This window comes from Sorghum bicolor, chromosome 7, assembly GCF_000003195.3.
Source record: "Sorghum bicolor cultivar BTx623 chromosome 7, Sorghum_bicolor_NCBIv3, whole genome shotgun sequence".
In the NCBI taxonomy this organism is placed as follows: domain Eukaryota; kingdom Viridiplantae; phylum Streptophyta; class Magnoliopsida; order Poales; family Poaceae; genus Sorghum; species Sorghum bicolor.
This window is the reverse complement of record NC_012876.2, coordinates 1246647-1270958: the sequence shown is the minus strand read 5'-3', so window position 1 is coordinate 1270958 and position 24312 is coordinate 1246647. Positions and strand designations below refer to the sequence as shown.

At 40.5% G+C, this 24312-nt stretch overlaps 2 protein-coding genes across 2 annotated transcripts; both read right to left on the bottom strand.

The window, feature by feature from the left end:
- Positions 6231 to 16287, bottom strand: LOC8066082 (putative disease resistance RPP13-like protein 3). Its single transcript, XM_002443704.2, has 3 exons — positions 15855 to 16287; positions 14325 to 14542; positions 6231 to 8546 (listed from the first exon to the last, which is right to left on the bottom strand). Exons 1-3 carry the CDS (start codon positions 16104 to 16106, stop codon positions 6449 to 6451), a joined length of 2568 nt encoding a protein of 855 aa, XP_002443749.1. The 5' UTR covers positions 16107 to 16287; the 3' UTR covers positions 6231 to 6448.
- On the bottom strand, positions 17507 to 24312 carry LOC8066081 (disease resistance protein RPM1). Its single transcript, XM_002443703.2, has 3 exons — positions 23868 to 24312; positions 22387 to 22604; positions 17507 to 19927 (listed from the first exon to the last, which is right to left on the bottom strand). Exons 1-3 carry the CDS (start codon positions 24117 to 24119, stop codon positions 17671 to 17673), a joined length of 2727 nt encoding a protein of 908 aa, XP_002443748.1. The 5' UTR covers positions 24120 to 24312; the 3' UTR covers positions 17507 to 17670.

Genomic DNA, 24312 nt, shown 5'->3' with positions numbered 1-24312 from the left:
TTCTCAATCGACCTTACATGAGGATAAGAACGAGGATGACAACACATTTTTTTTACGCCCTCCGGATCGTAAATTTTGCAATTTTAGAGTTCAAATTTGTCACATAAATTTTGCAATTCTTGGCTATCACATCAAGTGGACCCACCGGCCATCTGCTCACTCACGGATGATGTCGCTCGAACAAAAAACGAAAAAAAGTGATGGCTGCCACACCCCAATTCCATTTTCACGGTCGTTCAGTGATTTTCTATCTGTAGTCGTTGACTCATAATGAGTCGCTGCCTCCGAGTATCGTGTATTCAAAAAAAAATTTCTAAGACTAAGTAATTATCCGTGTATTGCAAGGGAACAAAAAAAATTCACAAAATAACCGATAGTCAAGCCAAAATCATGATCATGATAATAATTGAACTTTGCGCATGTGATGTACCATGACAATGAGTTCTAACAAGAAAGTAAGAATGTTCAAACGTGAGCAACAATCATAGATCTGGAAAACATAGGGTCTTGTTTAGTTCAAACTTTTCGATTTTCAGAACTGTAGCACTTTCGTTTTTATTTGACAAACATTATCTAATCATGGAGTAATTAGACTTAAAAGATTTTAGTTTTTTGGGTGAATGCACAAAACATAGATAACCCTATGAGGCCCCAACTATACCGCAAAAGTCATACTCGGAAAGATCTACACCCTCATTGTCATATAAACTACAAACACCCCAACCTATGCAGTGCATTTCAAAATTCTCCGTCACATCAAATCTTGCGGCACATGCATAAAGCACTAAATATAAATGAAACAAAAATTAATTATACAGTTTACCTGTAAATCGTGAGACGAATCTTTTGATCCTATTTAGTCTCTGATCAGACAAGGTAAATGCCTATAGCTGCATCAACAAGGAAGTTTGACAGCAGCAAGGTTCATTGGGAAAAGTGCCCAGGCTACAAATATATAAAGATGCATCCTTCCTTCTCAAATCTCTCCTTCCAATGGCAATCCTCCAAATCAACAACAGGACATTTGTGAACGCCAAAAATATTTTTTTTTTAAAAAAACATTGTAAGATTTGAGATAACCGACGAAGTTGCTTGCTTATTTGGATGGATTAGGAAACTAAACAAGAGAAATCTAGGATTGGCCTATGGCATTAGCAATGGTTTGGTCATCGCAATGTTTTTTCTGAAGAAAAATGTAATACATGAATGTATAAAAAGAAAAAGGCCATACATGTACATAAAAGCCAACTGGCAAAAAATTCATAGCATCTTTATTCTAAGAAACTTTAGTATTTGCAGCAGCACATAAACTAAAGAAAAAGAGAGGTTAATTAGATCCCAATGTTAAGTATTTTTCTACTTATCACGCATTTGGGCATGGTTCGTAGCCAAAGATTACCACCTGATTTTGTTACCATATTTATTAGGCTACACATTGAACAAGGAACTATCAATGCCAAGAATTCTTGCAATGCACTAAAGGAAACATATTCTGCCAACTGAATGAAAAAACACCAAGGAAATGTCTAATAATGTTGCACGATTGCAGCACTACCTCCCACAAACCAATCTTGAAGTGATTGATTGATCGAGAAACCCAGCGTAATGAAACATGCTGAATCTTCAAACTATTGATTGATTTTCCCACCGAATGACCCAACCATGACCAATACTGAAACCTAGAGCAACAGCTGATATACCAGAGCAGGGAGGAGCCTACTGGTCCAAGCAATGAAGACGACGGAGGTGATAGAGGTGCCGCGGTTAGGGTGATACCGTGGTTGTCGAACACTTGATGCAGGCCATCGTCCCTGCTGTTTCAAAGACGGTTTTGCTATATAGTGGATTGTGGTTTTTCTATAGTGATTATAGTTTTGTCTTTTTTTTAATTATTTTGGCTAAATCTTTGAAAAATCATAAAATAGAAAATCCAATTTTGTTGAACTCTACATCAATAAATCTACACAGTAAATATATTATATAATATGCTTTAGTACAAAGTTTTTGTTATGAAGGTTTTATCTTTTTCTTTCTTATTTATTTTGCTTAATCTTTGTAAAATCATAGTAAATTACAGAAAAATCATAAAATAGAAAATACAGTTTTGTTGGTAGTACATATACAGTAAAGATATAATATGGTTGCTCATGGTCGGCGGTGCTGTCTCCTTCCTCCTCGTTGGTATCCTCCTTGTGCTGAAGAATGATATCCTTGTGCTGAAGCTCCTCAATAAGCTCATCACGATCAATAGCGTCAGCGCCAATGGAGGACACGCACTGCACAAGGCAAAACTGGCTTCCTCCCATGTGTACAAGAGTAATGCCTACATGAGTCTCAGCTGGGTCGTCACTGAACAGCTTCTCTTTGCCGAGCTTCCACGCAAGAGGAGGCCTGCTGATTGTGTCGGTAGCTGCCGCCTCATCACAGTCAAAGGAGGAGGAGGAGGAGGAGCAGAGCTGTCCAAATGTTGCCGAGTCTTAATTTGGAGAGCCCGACAAAGGCGTCCAGGCAGTGGACACAGCTGGCGAATAGGAGTCAATATCGAGGTAATTTAGAGCCGATTCAATATTAAAATGGCTTTGGTTGACAAGCCGACTTCCAAAGTCAATTTAGAGCCGAGTCAATATTAAAATGTCCTAGTAACCTTTTGTAGGCCTACCCTGATTTAAAGTTGGACGTCCCCGCCTTAGTATGTCTAAATATCCTTGCTATTTTCATCCAAATTGGTGCCTTCTATTTTCTATGCTAGCTGCTCAAAGGCCACTTGTGACACTGGTAAAGTGAACATAACCGTGATTGTGACTAAAAGCTTTTTGAACTGTAATATTTTTAGGCCTTGTTTAGTTCCAAAATATTTTGCAAAATCGACACGGTAGCTTTTTCGTTTGTATTTGACAAATATTGTCCAATCATGGACTAAATAGGCTCAAAAGATTCGTCTCGTCAATTTCGACCAAACTGTGCAATTAGTTTTTATTTTTGTCTATATTTAATACTTCATGCATGTGTCTAAAGATTCGATGTGACGGGGCATCTGAAAAATTTTGTAAAATTTTTTGAGAACTAAACAAGGCCTATTCCTCGCAAAAAGTAAGCCTGGAGAAACTGAATTTCTAGCGCTTGTGACTCCCATGTGCCTTTATAGAAAAAGTAGGTGGTTCCATTGCTTAACTCGATAGATGCCATTTCTTTGAATTGAGGCAAAAGCTTTAAAACATCTCTCCACCAAAAAGAGTCTTTCTTCACAATCCTTGGTAGTTTGTCATTTTTTAGTGTTTTTTCCATACCAGATTCGCCCAAAGGATGTCCCTTCCATTAAAGAACTTATCTAATTTTTTCATCAAAAGGGCTTGATTCTGGGCAGAGTTTTGAGTGGCAGGTCAGAGTTTTGAGTGGCAGCAGCGACGACCTGCCTTCGTTCGTTGGTCAGTCAGTGTCTATTTTAAGATACAAACAAACAAACAAACGTAAAGAAATATATATAATCTGGATTCTGGATGGGAAAACGCAAAACAAAAAGAACCAGCATTTTTGTTGGGTCTCGGAGGAACCGCCCGGCAGGACGACGGCAACGGACGAGCCGTTTCGGATGCGCGTCAGCCGGGCCCACGGGTACCGATGGTCCGGACTACTCCTTCTTCCTAAAATAAATATTCTTTTTATTTTTTGAGAAATAATATCAAGTAATTTTATATTAAAACATTAATATTTATGATATATAATTAATATTATTAGATAGATTGTTGAATCTATTTTATTGTAAATTTTATTTTAGAGATATAAATCTAGTTAAAATTACTGTACGAAAATAAAAACTATTTGAGACAGAGGAAGTAGATCATAACGTTGTCTGGCCTGGAGGTCAGTCAAAATAACAATGATCAACGTCAATATTGTACACACACATTTCAGAGATATTTAACTTTTTACCATTATAACAAGTGACACCTTTTCAGATAGCATCTTAACAGTTGCCACTATATTTTTACCAGTGACTAGAGAAAACAGCTATAAATTTACCACTTTTGCTTACATGGCATGCCAGCTCATCACGCCAGCACAGATCCAAGTCAGTGGAACATGGGAAATGTCCCTCCTGCCCCTGCCCTTTCCTTCTCTACCCCTCCTTTGGCGTGATCTTTTTTTGCAGGTCTACTATTAAGGCCCTGTTGGATATTGTATTTGTAGTATTACAAAAACCGCGGCAAAGAGACTACAATTTTAGAACCTAACTAATATAAGTGCAAAATTATGGTACAGAAAAAAAGAGGCTTTAGAGTGGAGTTTTTTTTTTATAAAACTAAAAAAACTGCAGTACACTACTGGTTTTCCAAAAGTGCAAAGCTGCATCCAAGCAGTTTACATGTCTCTCTTAAAATCAAAGTATTTAATAAAATTATCATAGTATTTTCTTAATAAACTTTTAAAATACTTCCATGAGGATCCAGGTCCCGTTCAAAAAATAAAATCGTCTCCGTACATACCATATACACTAAAGTGTCCGTAAAAAGAATACAATTTTAGTTTTATGTGCGTGCCTAACTGCCAGTTTAGTTCCCAAAAAATTTTGCAAAATTTTTCAGATTCCCCGTCACATCGAATCTTTGGACGCATGCATGAAGTATTAAATATAGACGAAAATAAAAACTAATTGCATACTTTGGTCGGAATTGATGAGATGAATCTTTTAAGCCTAGTTAGTCCATAATTGGACAATATTTGTCACAAACAAACGAAAGTGCTACAGTACCTATTTTGCAAAATTTTTTGGAACTAAACAAGGACCTATACCAAAACTGTATTCAATACTCTTTGAAACGATGACAAATAAATAGTTCATCTGCCAAGGCCTTGTTTAGTTGATGAAATTTTTTGGTTTCGGTTACTGTAACGCTTTTGTTTGTATTTGATAACTATTGTCCAATCACGGACTAACTTGACTTAAAAAATTCGTCTCGCAAATTACAGACAAACTGTGCAATTAGTTTTTGTTTTCGTCTATTCTCTCGCAAATTACAGACAAACTGTGCAATTAGTTTTTGTTTTAGTCTATATTTAATACTCCATGCATGTGTCTAAAAATTTGATGTGACGGAGAATCTTGAAAAATTTTAAGAACTAAACAAGGCCCAAACAGTGCAATCAACGCGTAATAATGGTTAACGCCTTGTTTACTTCACCCTGAAATCCTAAAAAAAAGATTTTCCGTCACATCGAATCTTTAGACGCATACATGAAGCATTAATTATAGATAAAAATAACTAATTGCACAGCTTGTCTATAATTTAAAAGATGAATCTTTTAAGCCTAGTTAATATATGATTAGATAATAATTGTCAAATACAAATAAAAGTGCTATAGTAGCCAAATCCAAAAAATTTCACCAACTAAGGCCTTGTTTAGATCGAAAAAGTTTTTGGATTTTTGATATTGTAGCACTTTTATTTTTATTTGATAAAAATTATTCAATCATAAAGTAACTAGGCTTTAAAAAAAGTCTCACGATTTACAAGCAAACTGTGCAATACAGTTTTTGTTTTTATCTATATTTAATATTCCATGCATATGCTGCAAGATTCGATGTAACTGAAAATCTTAAAAAAATTGGTTTTTTATGAACTAAATAAGGACTAAATAAACTGGATGCAGAGGACTGGACCAGACAACATATACAACAGCGATGGCACTAGCGCGTTAATTACCTCGTGCATTTGCATGTTGACGTGGCCGGCGTTGTGGCCGTGCGGGGTGATGATCTCCATCGGAGAGAACGACTGCTCGTTGTTGGAACGCTGGGGGAGTTGGAATGAAGGAGGGGTAAGAAGGACATTTCGTATGTGTGTGCTGATTTGGATCCGCGCTGAGCTGAGGACTGACATGCCATGTAAGCGAAAATGGTATTTTTGTATCTAATTCTTCTCTATGCTGGTAAAAATGTAGTGGCAACCGTTAAGATGCTATCTGAGGAGGTGTCACTCGTTATAATGGTAAAAAGTTAAATATCCCCACATTTCATCCGGACATATATATCCTAAATCTAGAGATGTAGACATGAGAGTAACTACACGCATGTGTAGAAAAAACACGTCCATATATATACTCTTAATAAAACCATCCTAGACACATGCTCGTGAGAATGCAGGCATAAATGGACCGGGAGATAGGGTGACAGACTAAAACTTTATTCTTTTAATATTAAGGATATAGATAGATATAGATTAATGATAAACTGTTCAAGACTATTGACATCATGTAGAAATACACTCACATACATTTTTATTTTTTTTTTGAAGACACTCATACACAACAAATAATTCACATAAGGACACGATATATACAACACGACAATTGTTTCACAAATTGAAGGATAGAGTAGATGGAGATATAGAAACCATGCATGAAACCGGATCATGCATGTTGCAGCTTCAATTCCTTCACCCATGGTGGCTTACTCTTTTATGAGTATCGTGCTTATTTTCTCCTCGATGTGATGGGGCACCTCATTGGTATTTCCGAGTTTGATCTGAATGAGGTTCGGTCGTACCTTGCTAACATCCCACCCAACCTCAGGCCACTTCACAGTGCCATCCAGCAGCTCTACCGTGTCAAGGAATCGAAGGCTTGGTGCGCTGAAGACGCATGAAGGAATCACATCAGCTTGCAAGCTCAAGTAACCAAGAAGTTGCATCTCCACAAGAGCACTCTCTAGTGCTGCCCCATGTTTTTCATGTGTGATTCCTTGCAGCTTCAGTGTCCGGAGATTGGGCATCTTGTGGAGTGGACTTCTTTGTCCCTTCCATTCTCCTCCTCGGGTAGGGTTTACACCAAATAGTGTTTGCAGGTTGTCCAGTTCCTCCTCGATGGTTTCTGGAAGGGCGAGCTTCTCTGCAAGCACATGCCGGAGGGTCTTGATCTTCCAGAATCCTAGGTCAATCATCTCAACTTGAGTGTCACTTATGTCTAGCGTCTGCAGGTTGAGTAACCTCTTAATGCTGGACGGGAGCTCCTTGAGGTCCTTACAATTGACACCTAAGTAGCGCAAGTGGATCATGTCACCAATCTTATTTGGCAACTTCTCAATCGTTATTCCCTGGATGCTGATTACACGAAGGAACTTGGAGCCACACAAGAACTTGAGATCATGCCCATGCTGCTTCTTGTTCGCATCTTGGATGTTGCTGTTGCTCTGATGATGTTGCTCCCTCTGGACGACCCAACATATGAAGGAACGCAACTTAGGAAATAACTTGTTGGTGAGTGGGGTATACCTGCCACCAAAAGTGGTGAAAGAAAGGCGGCGCACCGATGGTGGAACAAAGACATGATGCATGTCATGAACCTCCATGAAGCCAGCCTCGCGAGCCTCTGACTGCAGGAACCCATGGAGCCTTCTGTGAACACAGACCTCACTAACACTAGCATCATTCATCTCAACAGTCTGAACAAGACATCTCAAGACTAGCTCCTTGAGGTAGTTGTGACCTAGCTCCTCCATAGTCTTGCCCTTCTGTGGCTTGATGAATCCCTCAGCCATCCACATCCGCACGATCTCACTAGCAGACCAGTTGGTATTCTTTGGGTAAGCAACAAAGTATAGGAAGCATGACTTGAGGTCATTGGGAAGGTCTTCATAGCTTGCCCAGAAGACCCTCTCAATCGTTGTTGTTGTTCCTATGGACACAAGGTTTTTAGCATGAGTTGTGGATGATTGTACAACTTTAATTCCTTCTTCCCTACTACCACCTTGTTGTAGCGGTGCTTCTGTCATTCTTGGCCTAGGCCTGAGCTGCTGTAGCACTGCTTCCCACTGTCCGGGCCTTTCCTTGAAACGGAGTAGTCCAGCAAGAACCACTATAGCCAGAGGGTAACCTCCAGTTATTTCATACACAATTTTGTCATAATTGTTGTTGGTCATCTTCATGTCTTCCTTTGATCCATCATCAGATACTTCTTCTCTCCTAAAGGCCCTCGAATGGAACAATTGTCCGCTTCTTTTTTCATCAAAACGGCTCAACATGTGGATCCCATTAAAGTCCATTTGGTTCATGGCATTAGCATGCCATGCAACTTCTTCGTTCTCAGTGTCCAATATGAGCAGCACTCGACTTCCATTATCGTCATCTGGCAGGCTTGCCCTCACACAGTTGAGCATGGTTTTGGAGGATATGCCATTGACAATCAATAGATACCTCTTCCCCGCCAAGAGATTTCGAAGCTTCTCAGAGATATCATCAATATTGTCATCTTTCTTTGGTTGATGGAGGTCTGCAATTTCTTGTGTTGTGCACCAATCTACTGCCCTCTCGTAGATTTGCTGGAGGAGATCCTCCACGGTGGAATCCGGTGGCGCACTGTACCAAAAGATAACTTTGAACACACATGTGGTATTCTCCACTTGCTTATTATATAAGATATTTACAAGGGTCTCCTTTCCAACACCACTCTCCCCGAGTATGGAAATGAACATTTGCCTTGTGTGATCTTCGCGAAGCAATAATTGCTCTAGTGTCGCCACATCACCCTCAAGACCCACAGCATCATCCAACCTGTTAATTTAATTAATAACTTTAGTATTGTTACTCAGAATTGAATAGTGATAAAAGTTGATAATTTAGAAACATATATAGTATACTTTATGGTTTAATTGCTATTATTACTACTAGTGTACCAATATGTGCTCCAATATGGCCCCAACTTTTACATTGCATAAACGGTGAAATTTACATGTACATACTTGGTAGGTACAAGTAATTAAAATTAGTCATTTTAACACCCCCTGTCTATTAATTTCCTTACATTAACTATTTAAATACTCCATCCATAATATATATCTGATTGTGATGAACTCATTAGTACTCTGTATGGTTTTCATCATTTTAATTCCACATTGGTAGTTTTTTTTCAATGTGTATTTATTTGAAGCTTTGAAGCTATATCAATTCTTGTTGGATCATTTCTATTATTACATGATGAATATATATTTTAGCTTTCAAATTTTTATATCACTAGTTATTTCATTTTTTATCCAAGTGTTGAGTTCAAACTCTTTTGTATCTTTTATTCAAATTTTTTTATTTTATATCTTATTAAAAAATAGATTCTAACTCGGATATACTCCATTCTTAGTTATTATAAGGACATAAGTAGTCGTTTCAGTTCGACCATAACACCCTTAAGATGATGAATTCCTTTGTCAAAGAGTTACATGTATAGCAATATTTTGGCTATATATATGTGTCATAATGTTTCAGTCAAAATATACAAACTTTCCAAAAGTAATATATGAATTGGTAAGATTATAGTAAAAAAGTTAAGCTGTTGGATCATGTGATGAAAAATTGGTTTGAGATGAAATTGGCATAGCATAGGGCGATATGATGTACGACTTATTTATGCTTGTGATAATATGATAATTGGATACACGAGCATGGTAGTGTAGTGATTTTGATATTGTTGCATGATATTCTCGTTTGAGGTGTTAGTATGGATTCACTTGAGTTATGTTGTGGACTTGTGCTTGGACGCGTTTGTGTATTTGTTCGTGTGCAGGTTTCGAAATTAAGTTTAGGGAGAAACTAAGATCATATTAGTCAAGCATATCATATGAAGTGTTTATGTTAGAGAACAATGTATGTGCTAATGCTTGTTATTATCATTAGAATTTGAAAAACTTATCTTTTTCCCTAAGCACTTCTCATGATGATTAACATGGAGTCTCTTTTGGGGCCAATAGTTAGTAATAGTAAGAGTGTTACCATTTAAAATTGGCCTGTGAGAATCCAAATGAGTCACTTATAATACTTGTCCACCTAATAACTGCACTTTATACCAATAACTAGCTGCCATGAATTTCATATATAATATTTCTTGTCTATCAATATAAGGTGCATTTTGAACAAAGAAGTGTGAAATTGTACAACGAATTAGCTAAATTATATGCACGTTTAAGGCATAAACTTGAGATGGAATTGACATTTTTTGGCAATTGACAACATACTCTAAGAAAATTTAATAGCCAACATTTTCTTTGTATGACTTTTCTTTTATCAAGAAAACATTTTAAGCTGCTAAACTAAAAGAGTACCAAACAACTACTTCCTCCAATCCTCCTTCCCTAAATAAATAAACTTTTATAATTGCCTTAATTCAGACTTTTAAAGTTTGGTTGAATATATAGAAAAGAACATCAATGTTTGTAATGCTAAATTAGTATCATTAGATACACTATGAAAGTTTGCTTATAGAAAAGAATATTAATGTTTGTAATGCCATAGACAAGTGCTCTTTTGTGCACGAACCATACCAAACTTTAAAAAATTGACTTAAGAGAACTATGCATGTTGATTTATTTGGGAATGGAGGGAGTGGTTGTCAGGAATTTAGTAACAATGCTTAGAAGCTTGTTATTTCATCCATTCCTAGTTGTTAGACACTTTAGCTTTATCATAACTTCAACTTATCTAATTTTGAGTAAGCTTTTATAAAATATATGAACATCTACAATACCCAATAATAAATATATTATTAAGAAATATTTTGTGGCGGATTTGACAAAACTGACTTGAAGTTGTAGATATCGGTGTATTTTCTATAAATATGGTTTACGTTAGAGAGGTTGGTTAGGATATAGTTCAAGTGACCTACACTCACTTTTCAAATTGTAAGTTGTTTTAGATTTATCGTATGTGAAACTTGTCTAATTTAACCAATTTGGTAGAAAAATATAATAACATATCCAATATCACACATATACACTATCAATATTTTATTATGTATTCAACGAATCTAGTTTATTATTGTTGATGTTTGTGTGTTTTTCTATAATTTGATTAAGGGTGTTTAGTTCCCTATAGAATGCAAAATAAAAATGTTAAGTACTTTGGAACGATGAAATGCAAAATGCTAAATTTGGTGTGTTTAGTTCCATCCAAAATGCCAAATTTTTCCTTGGTGCTGGTGGCGGTGGGCTCGGGCTCCCAGGCGCTTTTGGGCTTTTTTTGACCTCTTGATGCCAAAATCCAAAAATAGAGAATAGCCACCTTTTTGTCAAAATTTTTACATAATGTTTAGTTCCATTATGCAAAATAATGGACCAAAATCTAAATTTTTTTTGATGTAAGAAAAATAAACCTGGCTATATGTCAAATGTAAAGTGATTTACAATGTGGTACAACGAGACCACAATTCTTATCTGATAACTATATATTGACATAAACTATATATATTATATTGTTGAAACATAGACATGCATGGGTTGAGGATTCTGGTTTTTTATATTCTTATCGTCGTGACAAAACTAAGGGCTTGTTTCGTCGTCCAGCATTGGCTAGCTGACGCTACGAAGCCTGGTCCAATCGTACGTGGCATGGCGAATGCGTCTCAGGGGTGCTTGATTCCACAGAGCCAACATGAGTTGTTGGGTAGGCTGTTTTGGACTTGTATCTAGGCCTTGTTTAGTTCACTCTGAAAACCAAAAAGTTTTTAAGATTTTCCGTCACATCGAATCTTGTGGCACATACATGAAACATTAAATATAGACGAAAACAAAAACTAATTACACAGTTTAGCTGTAAATCACGAGACGAATCTTTTGATCCTAGGTAGTCCATGATTAGATAATATTTATCACAAACAAACGAAAATGCTACAGTACGGGAAACTTTTCACTTTTCAGAACTAACTTGCGGTAGCCAACCGTACTAGGCTAGCCAGGCCGGAAAAGAACGGGGGGCGGTCGTTTTTGCGGAGCCAAGCTCAGCCTAGCTCCGTCCACGGCCACTGTTGTGGGCCTCACTGCATCTCGCTGGCCATCGAATAAAAGTCGAATCTCATTGCTTGTTAAGGGTTCACTCGGTCACTGTTCACTCATCACCCTCTCCTACTTAGCCGCCGCTCTCCCCTTCGTCTTGCTCGTTCCCTTCGGTTGCCGTCCTCGCTGGTCCTCCGCCTGCGTCGGTGTTCTCTGGCGACCAGCTTCCTGGTATGGTTGGACGGGGTACGGTGTGAGGGCTCCTTCTCTTCTTTCTCTATCGTGCTTTTTTTTTTTTTTTTGCTTCTGTTAAGTCTCCTTTTCAATTTTTCTGTCCTTGTTCTGAGCTTTAGGATTTGGTCCTTGATTGATGCGGATTTGGGAGGCGCACCACCGGTATCGCAGCCGGTCTTGTGCTTTGCATGCTTAGGGTTCTAGGCATACTGCTGTATACATGTAACTATTTACCTAGTACTAGTGTGCCCTACTGTTGTGGTTCTGGATTAATTTTCGTAGCCCAGGTGTAGGCTTTGCCTGTTGATTCACGCGGATTTGGGTGCCGCACCACTTTTTGCTATTTGCCATAGGGTTTGTCTGTTTGTAGTTGCAACTTGTACAAATTCGTAATCAAATTATTCTTGTTAGCTTCATGGATCCCTCCAGCCACTGCTGTTCATCCCAAAATCCAGCACAGTAGGAGATGGGGGTGGTATGCGTACCAGATGCCTGGCCAGGTGAATACACTTCAGGTTGGCCAATCAACCAAACATAGCCCAACTTAGCTTTGATGGGCAACGCTTAGACACCCAACCAAACAAAAACTTAACTCAGCCAGGCCAATTTCAGCCAACCTACCAAACAAGCCCCATGTTGGCTAGGAAGAGCTAGCCCAACACTAGCCCGACTACATTTCTGGCCGAGCTACGACCTAGCCAAGCAATCAAACAAACCTTATATGGTTATCTACATTCTTACTCGCTTCAAAATTACAAATTATTTTAGTTTTGTCTTAGTGAATCAAAATTTTCTAGCTTTGTTCAAGTTTTTATCAAAATAGATCCATGCATTAATTAGGTACATCGTACCATAAAATATTGTATTTGTTTGATATTGTAGATGTTTATATATTCTTTATAAATTTAGTCAAAATTAGATAAGTTTGACTTAGGACAGAGCTAAAGCAACTTAAAAAATCAAGACTAAAACAAGAAAAATTAGTTAGTAGTTTCTTTTTTATTTGTCTATGTATGCTATTAGTAGTTATATTCCTTTTGGCTGTTTCCCGGTAATAGCTAGCTGCATTTAGTTTGGAGAGGTAGTAGGGTAGTTTATTTTGGATTATTAGTTAGGGCCCGTTTGGATCCTTAGAATTAAATTCATTTTAATAATATAGTTTAAGCATAAATTACTTAACTAATATGGTTATATATGGAATATATTTGTATATTATTGTTACAAGGGACATACTTGTATGTTATATTTTTACACTTTTTCTATATTTCAGGTGCCTGAATTTTAAGATGATTTCAGGCAACACTCTTATACTATAATTAGTATAAGTAAATTGTTACATTTGTGATTTGTTATTTATCTTTGTGTCATAATGTATCAAACTTTTGTTCTTGTCTAACTATAGAAAATAATTGTCAATTTTCGAATTATCTTTGTCCAGTTCAAACAAGTCAGAACCCAGTTTCAACTGATTCAAATCCAACTTAAAGCAGTTAGAACCCGTTTTGACGAACCCAGTTCGAACCAGACCATCAACAATCAGTTTCAATCAGACCCACAGTGAGAACCCAGTTGGAACCAATTAAAATGCAATTTGAACAATTAGAACCCAGTTCATACCAGACCCTATGTAAGAACCTAGTTTGAACCAGTCACAACCCTTTGAATTAGTTAGAACTTAGAACCAAGTTCCAACCAGGCCCTATTCGAACTATTTAGAAACTAGTTTGAACCATCTTGAACCCAATTTCAACAAGTCAGAACCCAGCTAAAACTAGACCATTAGCAAACAGTTTCAACCATAGCCACTTTTTACTAGTCAGAACCCTAGATGGGGGCCCGGTAGCAGCCAAATCAGACTAGTTTGAGCCGGTCACAACCCCGTTTGGACTAGTTAGAACTAGTTGGAATGAGACCCAGAAATTTTTAGTTCCAACTAGATCCAATTTCATCCAACAACGGATCCAGGTACAAGCTGTGGGGCCACCTAGGCCACAACTAGACATCTAGAACACAGTAGCATCAATACATCATGCATACTACTGACATCTAGAAATGGCAAATGTGCAAGAACCCACCCATAACGATGGCATGTGGTGGCAAATAGCTAAAAAGCCTGCTGGGTCTAGTTGGTTATAACAGGGTTCAGATTTAACTACACTTGTTCCAACTGGCATAGCTTCAATACATCATATGCATGTATATTATATTAAAGGTAAAGTGGAAAAACGAATTTTCACCCTAAATAGCGCATTGTACATGCTCTTAGAAAGAAAAAAAACATCAATGATAACTGAAAATATAATTAAAGGGCTGGCTGATTCGAGGAGTGAGTGTCGCATACCATGCTGAAGTGGCTGTAGTGGAAGACGTCACTGGCGCTAATGGTGTATGCCCGATGTTGTACTCCTTTTGGTTTTCTGATATTTTTTCAAGCCTCATATTGATCCTTTTGATCTGGGCAGACAACACATGTCGACTGACGATTTGGGTGCACAAACCAATCAAGTATTTTCGCCACATTTTCTTCCAGCATCGATAGCCCTGGCTTCTCAGTTCCACCTGTAGTTATTCAAGCAAAAAAGTCATGCACAAGTTACTAGCATCACTATATAAGAGCAAGTATTATAGTGAGCTGTATGCAGACTAAATGCTGAGGTGGATGAGAGAAGGAAGGAGAGAGAGGAGAAGCAGACTGTAATCTTATAGTCAGCTTAGAGACAGAAAATAAGAAATTTTGTCAGAGAGATAAGTGAGTCATGTACTAACAGTGAATAGCTAACTATTGTATGGGTGGGCCCGGGGAAGGCTGTAAGAAACCTTACAGCCAATAAGTAGTCTGTATTATTAAACTTGCTCTACCATAATCCATACGAGTAGGTAACTTAATAAAATTAGTGGAAGTGATAGGAACATCAATGCCAATTTGTAAGAAGAAAAGACTATCATGTACTGACGGATTTTAAAACCAACAACCGATAGTTTGAAATCTAACAGTGAATGCAGAATGCGGGATAGTGATACACATATAAAGGATGCAGGTGGGTAAAGATGAGCATGCAGCCCGCGGGCCAAAGGCACGGCCCAAAGCACGGTCATTTGGCCCGGCCCAAGCACGGCACGGCCCGATTCTAACTGGGCCCGGACCGGCCCGAAGCACGTTGCGGGCCGTGCTTGGGCCGACCCCTCGGCCCGCTGGGTGGCACGGCACGGCACGCTTTTAACAGCAGGCACGGTGTCGGCACGGTATCAGGAAATTTGTGAAACTTGAAATATCAGGTTCTATGACTTGTAAAACTTGTGACTTTTGGCAAGTAAAATATGATCTGAGAGTATATTGTGTTATGTGAATTGTGAAGTATTAATGTATGTGACTTGAATGTAATGTATTTATGCTTTGTTAAATTCTGTATTAAATTTGGTGTTTTTCATATATTGGGCCATGGGCCGGCCCGAAGCACTATTGGGCCTCGTGCCTTTCGGGCCGGCCCGGCACGAAAATCGGCCCACGGGCCGTGCCTGGGCCGTCAGGCAGGCACGATGGCCTGTGGAGGCACGGCCCGGTGGCACGCTGGCCATACGGGCCCGTGCCCTTTCGGGCCGTGCCTAGCACGGGCCCGTACCGGGCCGTGCCGGGCCGGCCCGTTGCTCATCTTTACAGGTGGGCTAGTGTCCATGATGAACCCGCATATAGACTTAATTTTATGAGACAATAATCCCTATAAAATTAAGCCAATACGATGGATTAATTCCAGGCGAGTCTATTTGCATATAATTCGCATGCATATGTATAAACTTTGGTTGAGGCCGGGGTACACAAGCTAGTTAGCTAGCTAGGCCGCAGGAAAGCATGGGAGGTAGATAGCTAGGTAACCTGGTAAACGAATTCGTCGAGCGTGTCCTCGGCTTGGAAGGCGACGTCGCGTGTCTGGCGCACCCACACACTAGTGAGCTGGTCGGTGCCGGCGCGGCGCTTCCGGTCTGCGTCACGGATGAAGGCCTGCAGCCACTCGAGGCGGTCGCGGAGGAGCGTCATGTCGTCGCCCACCTCCAGCAGTATCTTCGCCTCGCTTGCCGCCAGCTCGCCGAACTTGGACAGCACCGCCGCGATCGCCGTCTCCGCCATGATCGATTATATTTATTTATTTCTCCTCGGTCTAGCTCTAGTTTCACTTGTATATATAGTTTCTGTGTGTGGAATGAATGAATGAATGAATGAATGAATGAATGAATGAATGAATGAATGCTGGATGAATGAATGAATGACGAACCAAGTAAGCAACAAGAAACGAACAGCGCTGGGTGTGTGTGTGCGCGCGCGCGCGCACGGTGCACGATGGCTGTAAGCTAAGCGAAGCAGTTATATTATTTGTATAGAATCCTCTCTATACGGCCAACCCCAGCAGCTTGCAAGAAACGAACATGTACGCATGCTTTTTCTTTTATTTTATCTGGAGGTTCGGCAAGCTGTACTGGATGATGGATTGTCTCCGGCCTTTTCGGCCAATTTAGCAGAGAGCAACAATCCATCTTTGTTCTTCGATCTCCTCCGATAGATGCCCAAGCAAAGAATGAACCACACCAGACGCATGCATGATTCCCCAGCGCACAAAGTCACATTGGGTGGCTGCATGGCTTTTCAAAGACTGGTCTAACACTTTCACCAAGGTTAGACAAAAAAAAAAATCATCTCGACTACTCACTCTAAGGGAAGTCTCAATGAAGTTTCATCAGAGTTTTATGGTCATTAATTATACTGATGTGACACCGTATTAATGAAGAGAGATAATAAGAGTTTCATCGAAGTAGAAAGTGTTTTATAGAGATGAAACTTTTCTACATTGTTTCCAAAATATGGATGCGTTAAAAACTATAACATGAGATCCCTATTGAGAGTAGCCTAATTCACGAAGACATTTCAAGGAGTTAAATAATCTCAAATTTAACTAAAAAAATTTGAAATACTAACACTTATAATACGTAATATGTATCAATAGAAGAATCACAAAATACGTAATATTGGGAACAAAAGCCCTCCAAATAATATATCCTAGAGCTGAATCCATCAACCATGCATACCACTACCCCTTAGAGCTGACACAATGTGAGGCGCAGATGGTTGAAAGTGTGCGAACGGTAGCTAGAGAAAACGGATGGGAGAGAGACCACCAGGAAAGCAGATGTAGCTCTTCATGTTTAGAGACACAACCCTAGCGTTCCTAGCACGTGAGGTTAGGGCTAGGACCGCTTGGGAGAGTGGTGATTGTCACCAGCGTGGCGGGGATGGCGTGGTGGTCCACGGTGCTGGCATTGTTCGGAGCACCTAGATGGCACACGCCACCAACATGGTAGGCATTGATGCCGACGTGGAGGTCGATCTATTGCACCAAACAGAAAAGTTGGGCTCAGATGATTCGAATGGAACAATCAGGGTCAGAATACAGAGTAGGTAGATGGTGGTACACAACGCCGGTAGCATATACAATAGTAGTGTTGGTGGTGTTAGTAGTAACAACAACAGTAGCAATACAACACAATACAACAATTGTTCCATCCTGATACACATCATAGAACTGAAGAATGAAATATGAATATGGATATATGTACACCATGACATGCATGCATAGAGTAATACAATCATGCTGCTTGCAGGTTACTTGCTTGAGCCATGCGTGACGTGCATGGTTCTGTTATTCAATTAGTATCTCCTTAAAGTCATCTCCTTGTGTAGCAGTAGTAGAAATCACAGCTAGTGTCAAGTCTTGGTTACGCTTGTGAATCCTGTCGATTTCCACTTGCATGTGTTGGGGCACCTTGTTGGTTGGGCGTAATTGGAGCATAACGAGGTTGGGCCGGACCTTGCTAGCATCCCACCCAACCTCAGGCCATTCCACGGTACCAAAGAGCCTTAGCACCTGGAGGCACCGAAGGCTCCATGCGGTGAAGACACATGAAGGAACATCACCTTGCAGCTCCAAGCGGCCAAGAAGATGCATCTTTGTGAGAGCACTCTCCAATGCTGCCCCATGTTTATCACGTAAGATCCCATGCAGATACAGTGACCGCAACTTGGTCATCTTGTGCAGGGGACAATTGTGTTGTGTCCATTCTCCTTCTCGTCGGCCGCCCCCGCCGGCAGCGGCGGCGGTGGCAGGTTTCACGCCCTGTAGCGTTTGCAACTCACCCAGTTCTTCATCCTCGACAATGTTGTTCTCTGGAAGCATAAGCTTGTCTGCAAGCACATGTCGCAGTGTCCTTATCTTCCAGAAGCCTGGGTGAATCTTGTCCACTTGAGTGCACCTTATGTCCAAAGTCTGCAGGTTGAGCAACCTTTTTATGCTGGATGGGATCTCCTTGAGGTACTTGCTGTTAACAGCTAAGTAGCGCAAGTGGATCATGTCACCGATCTTATCTGGCAACTCCTTAAGCCTTAGTGGACCTGTTTGGATCACGCGAATCAATTTGGAGCCACAAAGAAACTTGATATCATCATGGCAAACTGTTGTTGGCTCCTCCTCCTCCTGGTTCTGGGCAGTGGTATACCAGCATGTAAAGGTACGTAACTTGGGGAATTGCCTCTTGGTGAATGGGGCAGTGGTATATCTGTCGCTGATGCCCATATAAGAGAGGCGACGCACTGATGGTGGAACAAAGACATGGCGTATCACACTCATGTCATGTGCCTCCATGAAGCCAGCCTCACGAGCTTCTGAATACAGGAGCTCATTGAGCCTTGGGTGAATACGGAGGCGGGTATCAAAAATGTCATCAAAGTTGTCACGGACCGATCGAACCTGGACAAGGCATCGTAGGACCAGCTCCTTGACGTAGTCATAACCTAGCTCCTCCATAGTCTTGCTGGCCTTTTGTGGCTTGATGAATCCCTCTGCAATCCACATCCTCACGACGCCATTGGCAAAGAAGTCGGTGTTCTTTGGGAAAGCAGCCAAGTATAGGAAGCATGACTTGATGTCGTTGGGAAGGTCTTCAAAGCTTGCCCAGAAGACTCTCTCGATCGCTGTTGTTGTTCTGCTTGTTGTGGATGAGGACGACAATGACACAAGGTTGTTGTTATTAGCTTGATCAATTATCTGCTGTTGTTGGTTGCCTGCTTCACAACTGTTGTTGCCACCTTGTACTATAGTGGCTAGTGATGCTTCTTCCATCCTTCTTGGGCCAGTAGTAGGCCTAAGCAGCTGCAGCACTGCTTCCCACTGCCCAGGCCTCTCCTTGAATCGGAGTAGTCCTGCCAGAACCACTATAGCCAGAGGGTAACCTCCAGTTATATCATAAACAATTTCATTATACATGTTGTTGGTTGTCATCATGTCTCCATAATCACTTATGTCTACTTTACTGAAGGCCCTCGAACGAAACAATAGTCCGCTCCCTTTTTCATCCAGACGTCTCATGAAGATTCCGTTGATGCCTCCTTGGATCATGCTATAAGCATGCCATGCGACTTGTTCGTCCTCATTGTCTAGTATTAGCAGCACTCGGCTTCCATTGTTGCTATCAGGCAGGCTTGCCCTCACACAATTGAACATAGTTTTGGAGTATGTGCCACCCAAAATCAGAAGATACCGATTCCCTACCAAGACACGCCGAATCTTCTCACTAATATCAACATAATCATGATCAATGTCGTCTGCCTTTGGATCACTTAACTCTATTTGTCCCTCCTCTGTGAAATAAATATCACCTGCAGCTCTCTTGTATATTTCCATGAGTACAAGATCCACGGTGGCACCTGGTGGCACCCTAAACAAAACAATTTTCAACTCGGTCGGCATTTTATCAGAGTCCAACATATTTATTACAACGGTATTCTTCCCGATACCACTCTCCCCGGTTATGAAGAAGAACATTAGCTGGGGATCTTCATGAAATAACATCTCCCCAAGTAGCTTCACATTCTCATCTATAGGCGCCACAGGATCATCTGACCTGCAGTGAATTAGTATTATTGTTCCTATTTTAATTAATTGCACAAGGAGATATATTGACATTGACTTCACAATGTAAACTACAAAAAGGATAGGTAGGCTAGATGCTAGTATATGGCTCAAGGCATCATGTTGTATGATCGATCACTTCAGCCATCATCCAACGACATTTCCCTATATAAAATTTGATGTGTACACATATACATAGATATTTTGTTGGTGATGTGGCCAAGAGACAATCATATATACCTATTACAGATCAGATCAATAAGTGGGCTAAAATAGGATGTTGATCATCCATTAGAGTCCTAATAGGCCTATAGGGAAGAAGCCCTTTAGTAAGGTCTATAAGGGCCTATTTGGCACAATAATTTCAGCTCCGACTCTAACAGTTGTACCCAACAATAAAAGAGCATGAGCATTTTTAGTGAATAGTAGAGGAGCCAAAAAGGTGTTCTTGTGTATGGTTTAGGAGCTATGATTTGTGGCTCCTTCCATCTAGCTCTAGCTCCTCCGAAGGAGCATTCGAGTAGGAGCCATGCCAAACACCCCTAAATATGAGGCTCGGTTGGGGTGGGGGTGGGGGAGAGACACAACTTGGCCTCCCTACACCTTGGGTGCCACCACCTCTCTCGCTCATTGTCACACATACCCGTCATATTTTGGAAACGATTTGGGTGGGATGCATCGGTTGCTAAGATGGGATATATGTGGAAAATTGGCAATGGGCAGAAGGCAAAGGTTTTGGAGGACAACTAGATAGGCTCCTTGAAGTGCATTTAGGACCCCTAGTGGATTTTCATGGTTAAATGACAAAATAATTAAAGGACTAATGTGTTGATATGTTTTAAGTAAATTTCATGTTGGAAATGATCATACCAAACTCATGTCATATCTCAAATGAAGATGAAGCAAGTATTGTTGATAAATAAAAATGGGACAAGAGAAATAGATATCGACTAGTCTCAAACATGGACTGCTTTCATGAATGAGAAGAGATTGATGGTTGATTGGTAGTTGAGGTTTAGTCAAGAATGCATAAGCGAACGAATGGCAAGCTAGAATATAATTTTGTTGAAAAAACATGGTCATGTGCAAAAGGAACTGCCACATTGTGTTAGCATGTTTATGTTTTGTGGAATATTAATGCATCATGTGCGAAGGCAGGCATAGTTGTGAAGTATCAATGAGACATTAGAGCATGCATATGGAATAATGGTATCATTTTGAGAGCTTGCTTACCAAATCAAGAATATGAAGATGGGCTTCATGAGGTGGATTTCATTGTATGATTGTTGTTAGTTCAAATCACTATGTGGCTTGGGATAGCTTGAGAGAGTGAAGATAGCGAAACATAAGCATGGGTATTGAAGGACCATGGCTTAAACTCAATAAGAGAGTACTTGTATTTGGTCTTCATAGTAATCAAGCTATCACTAGAACATGAATAGTTATTAGAGATAATAAAACACAATTTGTAGATATTTGTGTCACATTCGCCTCCCATGTGATGTTATTGTTAATTGAGACTAACAGAGGCGGTCACAAATACCTACCTTCATAAATAATTTTAGGAATTAAAAAAGGCTCGGCAAGCCCACTGAGGGCCACAAGGACCCAACCCATAATAGGGTTACCACCTCTAACAGGTCACCAACCATGTCGCCACATCTTCATCAGATCAGCTACTACTCCACGCGCGAACACTATGAGCATCATTGCCAAATGGCTCGAGAAGAGGGAGAAAGGGAGAGAAGGACTAGTGTGTCTAGGGCCACTGCTAGACTGCTCAGGGGGGAGAGAGAGAAAAAGAAAGGATAGAGATGGGCTAATGCGGGTAAAGAGAAGGGTGTGACTTGGTCTACAAAGGCGAGGAAGAGAAAAAAACTAGGGTTTCTCCGTTTATAGACTATCAGCACATTCTTGGGCTAAGATGGTCCGCCCAGATTGGTGTGGACACATGATATTAATATATAGAAGCAGGCCTCTTAAGAGGATCTTATTAATGGATTTATAGATATAGTTGTTTTTTTGGTGTCTCTAAAAAAGGTCAATGCGCCTCTAGAAATCGCTGCATATTTTATTAGTGTATGGGAAGTCACATTATGTGGAGAATCAAATCATTCTTGGATCTTATGAAGGAGTGACTCGAAGTGATGAATTGAATTCATATATGTTGAAATGGTTCAAGTTGTAATCTCAAGGTTGTGTTGGATCTTAGGATTCTTATTCCTATTTAGTTTATTCAGGCTCGGAGAAATCTATTTGTCCTAACTATATGTTTAGTTATATAATTTTAGACGGAAGAAACTCTCGACTACCTATGGAAGAAACTCTTCATTGCCCGGTAGTTAAAGGAAGACAGACCAAACAAATAGATGGATGAAAAAAAGAGTCTGAAATTTTACTTCTTTATTATTAGGTAGGTATAGATATAGATATAAATATATAGATATATACCATGATGAAGTGCCTGACGTGGAAGATATCACTTGCGCTAATGGTTTATACACGATGTTGTACTCCTTTTGACTGTCTGAGATTTTTGCGAGTCTCCTATTGATTCTTTTGATTCGGGCAGACATGCCATGTCGACTGACGATCTGGGTGCAGAAACCAGTCAAGTATTTATACCACATTTTCTTCCAAGATCGATAACCCTGGCTTTTTAGGTCAACCTGTTATTGAAGAACAAAATTGATGTACATGTTACTAGCATGTCCATTATTAATTATATATGTCATGAAAAAAGAGTTACATACAGAGACCCACTTGTCCTCGGTTACTAAAATACAATGAAGATAACATGACTGAAGTCCAGTCTTTGAAAACAATTCAAGTATCGGTTCCTGGTTGCAGAACGCTCAGTAGTTGAGTTAAATGTGTAATTTAGTTGTTCCATATATAATGTAAAGTATCTAGACTGAATGTAATGGTTACCACCCCTGTGTTCTACTACTCTTGTAATTGATTGGTTCTGCAGCCCCCACGGCCCCACCCCCATTACCTCAAAAAAAAAAAAACAATTCAGGTATGTCTCCCTCAGATCCATCGTGGAGTGCTCTGTCTTCCATCTCCCTAGCTCGATCACACTCTCTCTCACCCAGCACCACACCGCACCGTACCAGCAGTCTCTCTCTTTCCCTCGCCGGCCGGCCCTCTCTCGATGGTGCACGTACAGGAGGCCTCGTCGACGACATTCAGCATGATGGCCCCGATCGAGGATGTGTGTTTAATTTGAGGCCGGCCGGCTTGGTGGCGTGCGTTGAGGTACCAACGACAGCGCCGCGCCGCCCCCTAGAGTCGCAAGGCAAGTCGCGCGCGAGGCTAGAGCCAGGTCATAAGGCACTCGGCAAAATATTTTTTAAAAAAGAAAATAAAACAATCTTTATCGAGTGCCAAACGGCGAGATGCTCGGCAAAGACTAACAGCAGATGGCTACTGGCCACCCTCAGGCTGGCCACCTTTGCCAACGGTCGTAGTTTGCCGAGAGCATGACACTCGGCAAAGAAATATTTTACCGACAGCCCTCTCGGCAAAGGCTGCTTTGCCGAGGACAAAGATTGTCAAGCACTTGGCAAAGCGGCTGTGTCCGGTAGTGCTCGACTTGTTCGTTCTTCGTCAAGTGTTCTTTGTGTGCTCGATGAAACGATTTGTCATGTGTTAAATAATTTTTCTGGTGTGGATGTATCTATCTATGACGTGTTGATCTCCTTCTCTCTGACGTGGATGAATCGATCTGGGACCTGTTGAATCTCTCCCCGGCCGGCCGGTGACTGGCAGCCCGGCCGGTAGTGATTAGTGTTGTTATGGCTTAGTGGTCGTTTGGTTTTCTAATCTAAATACATAATATAACCTGATAAAAAATTGCATTGCATTGACTAATAGTGGTTTGCGAATAATGGACCCTGAGTGAGAGTAGGCATATATATATAGCTAACCTGGTAAACAAATTGGTCGAGCGCATCCTCGGCTTGGAAGGCGACGTCGCGTGTCTGGCGCACCCACACGAGAGTCAACTGATCGGTGCCGGCCCGGCGCTTGATGTCTGCGTCGCCGATGAAGGCCTGCAGCCACTCGAGGCGGTCGCGCAGCAGCGTCATGTCGTCGCCCACCTCCAGCAGTATCTTGGCCTCTCTCGCCGCCAGCTCGCCGAACTTGGACAGCACCGCCGCGATCGCCGTCTCCGCCATGATTATATGTACGTGTGTGTTTATTTGTACCCTAGCTAGTTAGTTGTACTTGTATATATGTATGTATATATATAGTTTCTGTGTGGCCGGAATGAATATGTACTGGATGAATGAAGAACGACGAAGTACGTCTCGCTTTGCTAAGCAAACCAAGTGCTTAGCAAAGCACTTGGTTTACGCCGCCTCGATCGAT

Bases quoted from the DNA above. Each gene is read 5' to 3' on its own strand.
- LOC8066082 (XM_002443704.2), bottom strand. From the start codon at position 16,106: ATGGCGGAGACGGCGATCGCGGCGGTGCTGTCCAAGTTCGGCGAGCTG. The intron at 14,543-15,854 runs GTTACCTAGCTA...GAATAACTACAG, and splicing joins TCGACGAATTCGTTTACCAG to GTGGAACTGAGAAGCCAGGG. The intron at 8,547-14,324 runs GTATGCGACACT...TTAAATTAACAG, and splicing joins ACTACAGCCACTTCAGCATG to GTTGGATGATGCTGTGGGTC.
- LOC8066081 (XM_002443703.2), bottom strand. From the start codon at position 24,119: ATGGCGGAGACGGCGATCGCGGCGGTGCTGTCCAAGTTCGGCGAGCTG. The intron at 22,605-23,867 runs GTTAGCTATATA...CTTCAATAACAG, and splicing joins TCGACCAATTTGTTTACCAG to GTTGACCTAAAAAGCCAGGG. The intron at 19,928-22,386 runs GTATATATCTAT...AATTCACTGCAG, and splicing joins ACGTCAGGCACTTCATCATG to GTCAGATGATCCTGTGGCGC.